The sequence below is a fragment of the Sus scrofa genome, chromosome 14, assembly GCF_054392235.1.
Source record: "Sus scrofa isolate SSC_HxYL_T2T_F1_AM1 chromosome 14, Sscrofa_HxYL_maternal_Yorkshire_Landrace_v2.0, whole genome shotgun sequence".
In the NCBI taxonomy this organism is placed as follows: Eukaryota; Metazoa; Chordata; class Mammalia; order Artiodactyla; family Suidae; genus Sus; species Sus scrofa.
The window spans coordinates 93,799,936-93,812,396 of NC_139396.1; the positions used below are offsets into that span (position 1 = coordinate 93,799,936).

General features: G+C 40.1%; 2 protein-coding genes across 15 annotated transcripts in view; both read right to left on the reverse strand.

The window, feature by feature from the left end:
- The window catches only part of DNA2 (DNA replication helicase/nuclease 2), a 349,771-nt gene that overhangs the window by 56,433 nt on the left and 280,877 nt on the right, over positions 1-12,461 (reverse strand). For 4 of the 9 annotated variants that reach the window (XR_014828003.1, XM_084997079.1, XM_084997077.1 and 1 more), the window contains exons 1-3: positions 2,794-2,969; positions 1,410-1,595; positions 194-377 (exon numbers count right to left, since the gene is read on the reverse strand). The exons of 1 other annotated variant lie outside the window; for it this stretch is intronic. Coding sequence is in view for 4 of the 8 variants with exons in the window: in XM_084997077.1 (XP_084853203.1) it covers positions 194-377; positions 1,410-1,595; positions 2,794-2,969 (546 nt within the window). In the remaining 4 variants the exon portion in view is untranslated. Of the gene's footprint in view, positions 1-193; positions 378-1,409; positions 1,596-2,562; positions 2,710-2,793; positions 2,970-12,461 lie in introns of those variants that run through there. 4 more of the 9 variants (XR_014828004.1, XM_084997080.1, XM_084997078.1 and 1 more) reach the window with 1 other exon arrangement.
- SLC25A16 (solute carrier family 25 member 16) overlaps positions 8,741-12,461 on the reverse strand; it is a 38,864-nt gene continuing 35,143 nt past the window's right edge. For 4 of the 6 annotated variants that reach the window (XR_014828050.1, XR_014828048.1, XM_021072452.2 and 1 more), the window contains 2 exons: positions 12,239-12,307; positions 8,741-10,523 (listed from right to left, as the gene is read on the reverse strand). Coding sequence is in view for 3 of the 6 variants with exons in the window: in XM_021072452.2 (XP_020928111.1) it covers positions 10,367-10,523; positions 12,239-12,307 (226 nt within the window). In the remaining 3 variants the exon portion in view is untranslated. Of the gene's footprint in view, positions 10,635-12,238; positions 12,308-12,461 lie in introns of all 6 variants that reach the window. The other 2 variants (XR_014828049.1, XM_084997144.1) reach the window with 1 other exon arrangement.

Here is a 12,461-nt window from a genome sequence, read left to right on the forward strand (position 1 = left end):
AGCTTGCAGCAACACCAGATCCTTAACCCATTGAGCAAGGCCAGGAATTGAACTGGCATCCTCATGGATACTAGACAGGTTTTGTTAACCACTCAGCCACAAAGGGAACTCCTGGGAGGATTAAATAAGAGTATAAAAGTGCTCTGTAAACTCTTAAGACCCTGTAGAAACATTGGCTGTTAATGTTATTTACCTTAAATGTTTCACTCAGGACAGCTCTTCTCATACATCGAATACTACTGGCTATGCTTGTGCCAGAAATCAGCATGTCTGGATACAGAATCAAATATCCAAAATCTTCATCTATTATCCAAGTATCAGATATGCAGTCTCCCTCCAAATGAATTATGTCTCCTGGCTCTACAGGTACAGAGCACCTAAAGATAAAGCAAAGTTAAAGTATACTTAGTTTAGATTCTGACATTTCAACAGATCAAGGAAGCTTCAAAAATAAATGAATTATTTTATCTAAAGAAATAAGTACTTTGACATTTCTGGGTCTTGCATCATCCACTGCAAAAGCTATCAAATCATTAATAGTATAAAAGACAGCTCCAACAACGGATGAGGTTGTTTTAATAATAAATCTCTCATTTTTAAGACATTATCTACAGCTTCTGTAAGTCTTGAGGCATGAAGCCAAACCCAGTGCAGCAAGAATAAAATCATATTTATCTATTTCAAACACCTAACTTGCAAGCTAGACAAAACTAGGACTCCACCTTCTCTGCAGATCCCTAACACCTCTCATATAACACATATTACTTGAGTAGCAACATCTACAATCTAAGGACCTTCTTATGCTGTAATCAATTTTGTCCTTAGTGAGTACTAATGAGTTTTAAGCTGCAATCCCAGAAAGCACTGGGAAAGAGAAAGTGACTTAATAAGTTCCCTTGTACCTGATTTTCAAATGACAATAAAAAACAAGTTTTGGAATAAGAGACTTGAGATGCTGGGATAACAAGCACAATTTTTACGTAGAATTACCTCATAATCTACTCTCTTTGCTAACAAGTACTGCAACATCCACACAAGCCCACGTGATTGTTTTTAAAAATGGTACCCTTGGAGTTCCCGTCGTGGCGCAGTGGTTAACGAATCCGACTAGGAACCATGAGGTTGCGGGTTCGGTCCCTGCCCTTGCTCAGTGGGTTAACGATCTGGCGTTGCCGTGAACTGTGGTGTAGGTTGCAGACGCGGCTCGGATCCTGAGTTGCTGTGGCTTTGGCGTAGGCCTGTGGCTACAGCTCCGATTCAACCCCTAGCCTGGGAACCTCCATATGCCGCGGGAGCGGCCCAAGAAATAGCAACAACAACAACAACAAAAAAAAAAAAAAAAAAAGAAAAAAGAAAAAAATGGTACCCTTAACACTCTGCTAGATTAATGCGCAAAGTCCAAAAATTACCAGTCATTCCTCAGGATACACAGTTCTTTTTCTTCTAGTGAGTGGGAAGCAGTAATAATTAGGTGCTTTTCATAGTTTCCTTCTTCATTCTGTACAATGTTGACTGCTAATACCAGGTACCGGTTATCCATTCCTCGGATCAGAACTGTTTTAGAAAAGGAAGCTTCCACATTCTTCTTCTGAAATCTAAAGCATACACATTCAAAAACTACCATAGCACAAGCATGAAATAAAAAGCCATCCAATCTCCTTTATCTACAAACCAACCTTCTAGTTGTTTTCTTCTGGAAAACTTATCAAAATGACCAATGACTAAAAAAATTAAAAATTAAGAAGGTAGGGCATAGCAGAATTCCTAGTATAAAAACTTAACGGAGTTCCCTAGGTGGCTCAGTAGTAACGAACCCGATTTATATCCATGTGGATGAGGGCTCGATTCCTGGTCCCGCCAGTGGGTTAAGGACCTGGCGTTGCCATGAGCAACGTGTAAGTAGCAGACTCATCTCGGATCTGGTGTTGCTGTGGTGTCGGCAGGCAGCTGCACCTCCGAATGGACCGCTAGCCTGGGAACCTCCATATACCACGGGTGTGGCCCTAAAAAGACTGGAAGGAGGGAAGAAGGGAGGGAAGGAAGGAGGGAGGAAGGAAGGAAATAATTCTACACCATGCCAGGTAATCAAGTTTCCCCGACCAATACGAGGGTACAAAGTTCTCCTCCCTGGGATAACATTCTCCAACTAAACATCAAGAAAAGCATCTAGGAGTTCCCGTCGTGGCGCAGTGGTTAACGAATCCGACTAGGAACCGTGAGGTCGCGGGTTCGGTCCCTGCCCTTCTCAGTGGGTTAACGATCCGGCGTTGCCGTGAGCTGTGGTGTAGGTTGCAGACACGGCTCGGATCCCGCGTTGCTGTGGCTCTGGCGTAGGCCGGTGGCTACAGCTCCGATTCAACCCCTAGCCTGGGAACCTCCATATGCCGCAGGAGCGGCCCAAGAAATAGCAACAACAACAAAAGACAAAAAAGACCAAAAAAAAAAAAAAAGAAAAAGAAAAAGAAAAGCATCTAGCAGTTGCAATTCCCTTTTATGAAGGCATTTAAGGTGGCTGGGACCCAAAAAAATCCAGAAAGCGGTGATAGTAAGGTAAGGAAGGACCTGCTGAGTGAGGGAGAGTCTTCGAGCTCTTGCCCGGGCTTAGCCCTAAAAAGAACCCTGCGAAGCAGACCCCAGCTCCAGAAACTCGCCGGGGCCAGGAGACCTGAGCTCGGTCACTCCTACCAGAGCCCGGTTCCATGGAGGCGTGGTTGCGGCCTCTCCCGCTCTTTTCTTTTCAAAATTCCCGCTTGGCTCCCAGATCCTCCCCGCCCCAACCCCCACTCTGCTCACAGCTTCGCAGGCGGCGCAGCCTCGTCACCGAAACTCTTCTCCATGAGCAGCTCCAAATCGCCCATCTGCTCCATCCTGGGCGCCGAGACCGAAAACTGCCGCCAGGTAAAAACTGGTGAACAGTGATCAGCACTGGAAAGGAAAAGAGACACGAGTCCGCCAGGCGACGTGCGCATGCGCCGACCGCCGCGATCCCAAGTGACCTGCGCGGGCAGCCCTTCCCGCGCCCGGAGGGTAAAGCTTGGAGAGCCGCACCCGGGCAGCAAAGGCTGAAAAGGCGCCCTTGATCCTTCGCTTTAGGGTTAGGAAAGCAAGGACTCTTCGTAACCCGACCTAGACTAAATGCTTCCGCCCTCTCTCTAGACACGCTGACCCATGCCCCACACACGCTCTTAGTAAGCTCTTAGTACTATTTGCAGTTGCCCAAATCCAGGTGTGCCTTGAATCTCCTCTTTCCTTTCCATCTCACTTTCACTACCTGATAATTATCTCTCACACGTGCTTCCATTCTTAACTCCCTGCAATTTATTCTTTCCCCTTTCCCAATATTTTACCATGAAAATTTTCAAATGTACAGAAAAGTTGAGAATTATATAATGAACACTGTATACATATCACCTAAAGTTTACAATTAGCATTTGCTGTCTTAAGAGTTCTCTTTGTGGCTCAGTGGGTTAACTAACCCGACTAGTATCCATGAGGAGGCCGGTTCGATCCATGTCCTTGCTCAGTGGGTTAAGGATCCGGTGCTGAGCTGTGGTGTAGGTCACAGACTCCGCCCGGATCCACTGGTCCTGGCGTAGGCCGGCAGGTACAGCACCTATTCAACCCCTAGCCTGGGAACCTCCATATGCCGCGGGTGCAGCCCAAAGTAGACAAAAGACAAAAAAAAAAAAAAAAGAAAAGAAAAAGGTACAGAATGTTCTTCTCACCTCCAGAAAGTTCTTTTCATACCCTCCCCAAGTAACATCCTTCCCCACTGGAAACCCAGCCACTAACCCGATTTTTTTTTCACCAGAGATTAGAGTTGTCTATTCTACAACTTCATATAATGAAAATCAAATGATGTGTACTATTTTGTGTCTGGCTTCTTTCACTCAGTATAACGTTTTTGAGATGCATCCATTTTGTTACACGAACCAGAAGTTTGTTTCTTTTTATTGCTGAATAGTAGTCTGTTTGGCCAGTCTCCTGTTGACGAATGATTTACAGTGTTTTGCTATCTTGAATAAAGCAGGACAAATATTCTTTTTTTTTTTTTTTTTTTGTCTTTTGTCTTTTTGCCTTTTCTAGGGCCGCTCTTGCGGCATATGGAGATTCCCAGGCTAGGGGTCCAATCAGAGCTGAAGCCACCAGCCTACACCAGAGCCACAGCAATGTGGGATCCGAGCCACGTCTGCAACCTATACCGCAGCTCATGGCAATGCTGGATCCTCAACCCACTGAGCAAGGCCAGGGATCAAACCTGCAACCTCATGGTTCCTAGTCGGATTCATTAACCACTGCGCCACGACGGGAACTCCAGGACAAATATTCTTGTATACATTTTTTGGTGGATGTGTGCTTGTATTCGCCTTTTTAAATAAATTTTTATTATGGTTGATTTACAATGTACTGTCAATTTCTGCTGTACAGCAAAGTGACCTAGGTGTACACATCTTCTATTTCTCGCATTATCCTCCATCATGTTCCATCACGTGTTTCAATACAGTTCCCTGTGCTATAGCAGGATCTCATTGTTTGTCTACTCCAAAGGCAATAGTTTGCAGGTATTTGTCTTGAGTACATATCTTGGGGTGAAATTTCTTGACTATGGGTAGGTTTATATTTAGGTTTAATAGAGCTTTAGCCAAGTGGTTGTAACATTTTACACTATCACCAACAATGTGTGAGAATTTCAGTTTCTGCATATCCTTGACATTTGATGCGGTCAGTCCTAACAGCCTTAATTTGCATTCCTCCATCACTAATATTACTTGATCACATGCCTAGTCATTTGTATATCCCCCTTTGTTAATGTCTGTTCAAATCTTTTGCCCATTTTTTGTTAAATTTCATTGTCCTTTTATTACTGAGTTGCAGAATTCTCTCTATATAATTCTAGATAAAAGTCCTTCATCAGATAGGTTTTGCAAATATTTGCTCCCCATCTGTAGTTTACCTATTCGTTTCCCTAAGAAGATTGTAACTGAGTAGGATTCCATGAGACTTACTGGAGCAGATCCTTCCCCCATATCCTCTGCTTCAGCTCCTCTCTGAAGTACTTAGATAACAGAATCTGATGCACATTTTCTGAGTTGTTTTACAGGTGTGAAAACCCCCACCAAATGGAAGATGTTAACTACTTGAGACCATCATGAATATAGGCCTGCTAAAGCATAAGGATAATGTTAACTCCTGTGACACCGTTTTGTTACCTTACCATCAGCCAATTAGAGAATTGTGCACAAGCTGAACACATGCCCTGGGGCTCCTCCTCCCTCACTTGGCCTTTAAAAATGCTTTGCTGGAGTCCCCGTCGTGGAGCAGCTGAAGCCAATCTGACTAGTATCCATGAGGATGTGGGTTCAATCCCTAGCTTTGATCAGTGAGCCCAGGATCCAGCGTTGCCGTGAGCTGTGTCGCACAGTTGCAGACACGGCTTGGATCCTGCATTGCTGTGACTGTGGCATAGGCAGGCACCTGTAACTCTGATTCAACCCCTAGCCTGGGAACCCCCATATGCCAAGGGTGTGTGGCCCTAAAAAGCAAAAGCCAAAAGCCAAAAGCCAAAAAAAAAAAAAAAAAAGCTTTGCTAAAACCCTTTGGGGAGTTCAAGTTCCCATCGTAGCTCAGCGGTTAAGGAACCCTACTAGCATCCATTTTACAGGGGTTAGATCCCTGGCCTCACTTGGTGGGTTAAGGATCTGGCGTTGCCATGAGCTGTGGTGTAGATCACAGATGAGGCTCCGATCCAGCGCTGCTATAGCTATGGTGTAGGCCAGCAGCTTCAGCTCCGATTTGACCCCTAGCCTGGGAACCTCCATTTGCTGCAGGTGTGGCCCTAAAAAGACACACACACACACAAGAAAAACACCCTTTGGGGAGCTGAGAGTTTTAGAGCATGAGCTACCTGTTTGTTCTCCTTGTTTTGGTGCCTTTCAATGAATGCTGCACTTTCCTTTACCACGACCCAGTGTCAATAGATTGGCTTTTACTGCCATGGGCAAGTGAACGCAAGTTTGGTTCAGGAACAAGATCTTAAGAAATGAGTAAGTTTCAAACTTCATGAAGTCTAATTTACCCATTTTCTTTCTATGCCTTTTGCTTTCTGTGACCTAATGAATCTTTGTCAATCCCCAGGCAGTAATGATGTTCTCCTTGTTTCCTTCTTGAAGTTTATTGCTTTATTTTTCATTTAGGTCTATGATCCATCTCAAACTCATTTTTTAAAGTGGTATGCGGTAGAGAATAAATCATGTTCCCCCACACACCCCCTCCTTTCCTCAACCATGTGCATTTCCAGTTTTTCCAGCAGCATCTGTTGAAAAGACTTACCTTCCCTGGTTGCATTGCTTTGGTACCTTTGTTAAAAAAAAAAAAATTAAGTGACCATATAAGTATAGGTTCATTTGTGTCTATCTATTGTTGTATCTCCAACCTACTCTGCAGCTCGTGGTAACACCAGATCCTTTAACGCACTGAGCAAGGCCAGGGATTGTACCCAATCTTCATGGATACTAGCCGGGTTTTTAACCCACTGAGCCACACTTTTCTATTCTTGATATTGATAATTTATGTTCTTTCCTTTTTAGTTATCAGTCTAGCTAGGGACTTAACAATTTTGTTGATCTTCTCAAAAACTACTTTTGGGGATTGCTATTTTCTCTGTTGTCTGTGTTTTAGTTTGTTGATTTCTATTTTAAGGGTTAAATGAGAGTTGCAATGTTTATTTCAGGTTTTCTTTTGGGTTTTTTTGGTGTGTGTATTTTTTTTTTCCTTTTTGCCACACAGGCGGTAATATGGAAGTTCCTGGGCCAGGGATCAAACCTACACCACACAGCAGCAACCAGAGCCATGGTGGTGAGAATGCAGGAGCCTCAACCTGCTAGGCCATCAGAGAATTCCCTAAGCACAAATAATTATTGATAAAGCAGGGTGATCTTTGTAAAAACATGATCAGGCAATTTTATTCCCCTGCTGAAAACCTTCAAGGGTTTCCCAACACACATAGAATAAAAGACAAAATCATTACTGTGTACCATATATCACCTAAATAGATTGATCTACCCTTCGTCTACTTTTCCAATGCTATTTGTTGCTACTCACTCACTTGCAAGGCTTCATTCACGCTGGCCTTCTGACAGTTACTGTGTCCATCTAAGCTTTTCCTCTTTCAGGGTTTTTGTACATGCTGTTCTCTTCATTGAGCCATTCTTCCCCAACTCTTTGCATGGTTCTTTCCCTTTTTATCCTTCATGTGTCTGCTTAAAGTTTAGTACATTAAAGAAACTTTTCTGGAATTCCTGCTGTGATGCAACAGGATAGACATTGTCTCTGGCTCGATCCCAACCCAGTGCAGTAGGCTAAAGATCCAGTGTTGCCACAGCTATGGCATAGGTCACAACTCTGGCTTAGATTTGATCCATGGCCGGGGAACTCCATATGCTGCCAGGGGACCAAAAAAGAAAAAAATAAAAAGAAACTTGTCCTTGACCATTCTAAAGCAGCATTCTGATCTTTATACCCAACAATTTTTCTTTCTCATGTAATCTATTTACTTCCTTAGCAAGCACTTGCCGAAAACTATAATCATTCTCTTATTTGGTTTGTGTTTATTGACAGGTTAGAGTTTCATCTGAATAGGAAGGATACTATACTGTGTTGAAGTATAGCATCATGGGTAGTAAACCGGGTTGGAAATTGAGACTGGCTAAATCTGAATGCTTAGATCCACCGTTTATTGTGTGAATCAGGACAAGTTACTTGATCTCCCTGGGTCTCATTATCCCATCTGTAAAAAAGTAATATTTGATAGCACCTATCTCATAGTACTGTTGTAGAGATAGAGTTAAGGCATTAAAAAAAGTGCTTAAAATAAGGCATGGAACAAAGCACATCCTCAGAAAATATACATGACATTGTTTGTCATTGATTTCTAATGCCTGACAGTGTCTGATAGTCAAAGAATGGATGTGAAGAACTGCCTAAGTATACAGTTGTTATATAAGTACTAAACAATTGCTACACAGAGATAATTGGCCCAACTCTGCAAGCCAATGCATTACTCATATAACATAGGTTTTATTATTTGCCATTCATCCTGGCTGAATTTAGCAACAAGACATTTCTGTCAGAAAACACCAAATAACTTTCTTTCTAAATTGCTTTTTCCCTGCACTATTTTTGCATTGTTTCTCCCTGCTAGAACATTTTTTCCAAAAACGGGCTAACCCTTCATTCTGCCCATCAGTACACATCACTGAACACCTCTTGTGATGCCATACCCTGTGCTTCTTAAAGGAGATGAAGGCATGGGCTCTGCCCATGAGAGAACCAATTTGGCCTTGCTCAGTGGGTTAAGATCTGGCATTGCCATGAGCTGTGGTGTACGTCTCAGACATGGCTTGGATCTGGTATGGCTATGGCTATGGTGTAGGTCAACAGCTGCACCTCTGATTCAACTCCTGGCCTGGGAACTTACATATGCTTCAAGTGCAGCCCTAAAAAAGCATAAAAATAAATAAATAAATAGTCAATCTTCAAATGGAAGATAATCTGTCATGATTCATTTTGGGTTATCAATCTGAAATGAATCAAATATAAATACTTATGTTATACAACTATAAATGTAATAAAATTGAGTAATTTAAAAAAATACTTAAGTCATTAGGTATTCTTGTACTCTGACTATTTATATTTAACATTTGTGCTTCCATAATGTAAACAGTTAAAAGAGAGGAATAAATGTTGAAACATGAATAAATTTTATTTTTAAGATCCTATGTATTTTGTAACAGATATAGAATGCAAATTTTTATTTAAAAAATATTTGCAGTCCTCATTTATTAATAACATAACTGAGATACTTATTTTACACATTTAAATTATTTTGAGATTTGATAACAGTATTCAGGTACAGTGTAGCCCAGAAATGAAAATATACAAAATAGTTTTAGGAACACATGTATTTTTACCTGTGGATACACTTATAAATCATACAAAGATACATATTTATTTTAAAATAAAGATTTTGACAATGAAACCAGTTCATATAATTTTTACCAATATATGACAAAAATCTTTTATGAAAAAAATAAAAATTGAAGCAAAAAGAACACTCTTAACTTGTTTTCTAATGTCTTAAAAATTCTATCAATTCTACAAATTGCTATTTCTGTGGATAGAACTATAACTGTTCCCCTCCCATTTTTGTCATGCTTATTATAAAACATAAAAAGTACTCTAAACACAATGAATAGAATTCTTACACTTTAAACCGTTTTAATACAAAGGATAGCAATTCAGATCATGTTTTACTTTTCCACTTAAGTTTGTATTGCACTAAAATTATCTTACATGGAAGAACTAGTTGATATGTCATAACATAACACCTTGGAAACATTCTTTGACGTCCACATCTATATTAATGGATATTTCACAGTCCATTTAAATAAATTTTCTAGTACACACCAAATCATCTAACAAAAACAAATCTATAACGCTTATCTGTTTTGAGAGCAAAGATATTCGGTATTTCTTATTACTGCCTTTAGGAATACACTGACTTTAAAAAATACATTTAAATCACTCATAGAAACTAGTAATAACATTTGAGCAATACCTGAAAATTCTTGACTTACTTATGCATCTTTACATGGCTACTTTTCAAATATAACATTTAATTTATTAAAAATGAAGAGAAAAAGTATTTGTCCTTTAATCCAGTGGAGCAGACTTATGAGAAGAGAGATATTGGGAATAATACTTAAATGTTGGTTCCTAAGCTATGTTTTAATATAACTTAAAATTTCAGTTCTCATCATTTTGCTAAAGACTGTCGATAATAATAACGTATGTTAGAGTCTTTTGAAAATCATGATTATAATTAAAAGCTTAGAATAGCATGATAAAACTAATGGCAATCTCTTGAATCCCATTTTAAGTTAGTTCTATTTCCAAGTTAACACTTTAAAATGGTTTCAAATAACCTTACTGATTAGCCAGCATCAGCTTTGGATTTTTTTTGCAGTGTTCCAAGATATAACTTTTGGCATCAAAAAGTATAGCAAGCATTTTTCATTTGGAATGAATAAAAAAATCAAGTACTAAAATACCAGTGGTTCCTGTGACAGGGTTAAATATACCCTTTCAAGTAATGTTTCCCCCTCCCCAATTAAATTAGCATTTAATCTCTCCCTCCGAGAGTTTACTAAGGAAAAGAACTGCAACTTTTTGGCCGTGCCCACAGCATGCAGAAATTCCTGGGCCAGGGATCAAACCTACATCACAGCAGTGACCAGAACCACAGCAGTGGCAACACCGGATCCTTAACCACTAGGCCGCCAGGGACCTCTCATCACGATATTTTTTTTTAATTGAGGTGAAAAAACTGTTTCATAAGTTCGTATGTTGTAAAAGCCACTGCTTGAGAAGGAACACAACGAATGTAATTAAGAGATAAACCACGATATAATCCTTTTCGAATTCCATGGTGTCCATAGACATACTTCATAGTCTCCCGCATGGTACTAAAAGAGAATGGTGAAATGATGACACCTTTATGCCCAGTCACGAAGAGACAATTTCAGGATCCATTAACAGCATTTTTATTTTTATTTTTTTGCTTTTTAGAGCCGCACCTACAGCATATGGAGATTACCAGGTTAGGGGTCTAATCGAAGCTGTAGCTGCAGGCCTACGCCAAACCCTAGCAACATGGGATCCAAGCTGTGTCTGCGACCTACACCACAGCTTACAGCAATGCCAGATCTCCAACCCAACTGAGAGAGGCAGGGATCGAACCCTCAACCTCATGGATATTTGTCGGATTCATTTCCGCTGCACCACAATGGGAATTCCCAGTAAAAGCATTTTTTAAAAGAAGCTAAAATGCCATCTTGAATAGCTTTTGGAAGGCATGTGTTAAAACAAGTTAAAAATTCACATTAAAATAGCAGTTGATTCCAAATAAGTATAAGCATTATGTATGGAATTTTAGGGCTCATTAATACAATATATTTTGCTTGTATTATGTCTGTGACATTTACTGGCAACACTATTGCATAATAATATTTGAAATACCCATGTAGTCTTTTTTAAAAGCTATGTGGGCAGTTGTCCTTTAAACTCTCATTTCTGCTTAAGTTCTATACTGTAACTAGCAGATGGTTATAGAACTATATAACCTTAAGGCTTAAAGGATTATCTTTCAGATTTCAGCAATAAAGACTGTTGTTTCAATGTTCTCTCCTTTCAAACCAACACTTTGGGTTTGTCTTTCCCTCTTAAGAGGAAATCTGGATTGAAATCTTCAAAAAATCTTTTGAGTGAACAAAGCCAATTCAAGGTCCTAAACAAACATTCTGTTCTTCCCTTGAGGGACAAGACATCACCAATTAAAGAGATGATTCTAAATCTCTATTGATTATCGAAAACTCTAGAGCTGTGCTCTGCAATAATGGTAGCCACTAGCCATATGTGGTTACTGAGCACTTGAAATGGGGAAAGTCCAAAATTGAGATGTGCTGTGAGGGTAAAATAAACTCCGGATTTCAAACACTTAGTATTTTTTTTTTCCCCGTCTTCTTTTTACATTTGCACCTGAGGCATATGGAAGTTCCCGGGCTAGGGGTTGAGTTGGAGCTAGAGCCAATGGCCTACACCATAGCCACAGCAACACGAGATCCAAGCCGGACCCTTAACTCGCTGAGCAAGGCCAAGGATCCAACCTGCATCCTCATGGGGTTCTTAACATGTTGGACCACAATGGGAATTCCAAACACTTAGCATTTTTTTTTTTAAAGGATGCAAAATACTGAAATGTTAAAGTGGTAAATTTTAGATATACTAGTTTAAATAAAACATTTTAAAACAATTTCATCTGGCTCTTTTGTGACCACAATATTTTAAATTACACAGCATGGTTCACAATATATTTCTACTTAATGGAGCTGCTCTAAGGCGAAATTTTTTTTCCGGCCATGCCCCCAGCCTGTGTAAGTTCCTGGGCCAGGGATTGGACCCATGCCACTGCAGTGATAACGCTGGATCCTTAACCTGCTAGACCCCCAGGGAACTCCTAAAGTGAAATTTTTAATAGGAGGATTAGGATCTGATTAAATTTTATACAGTTACTAAAGTACACTAGGGGAGATAAAATGAAAGATCTAGACTACTAGTAAGATCATAGTCCTATCTCCCTCATTTCCTAAAGAAAATGAATAATGATAAATGAAGAACTTACAGGCACTTTTCAAATTCTGGAAGAACAGTTCCTAATTGCATTCGCCGGCGTGTTACATCAAATGGGTAGCTAAAAAAAGACAAGAGCACAAGGACATAAAAATGATTTTTAGTTTTCTACTCAGCAATTATTGAATACAAAGCCCTATGTATGTTAGGAAATTATGTATTCCCACACTCTTATTGTTTTGTCTAATTTAGCAGTCAGGACATAGGCACATGAA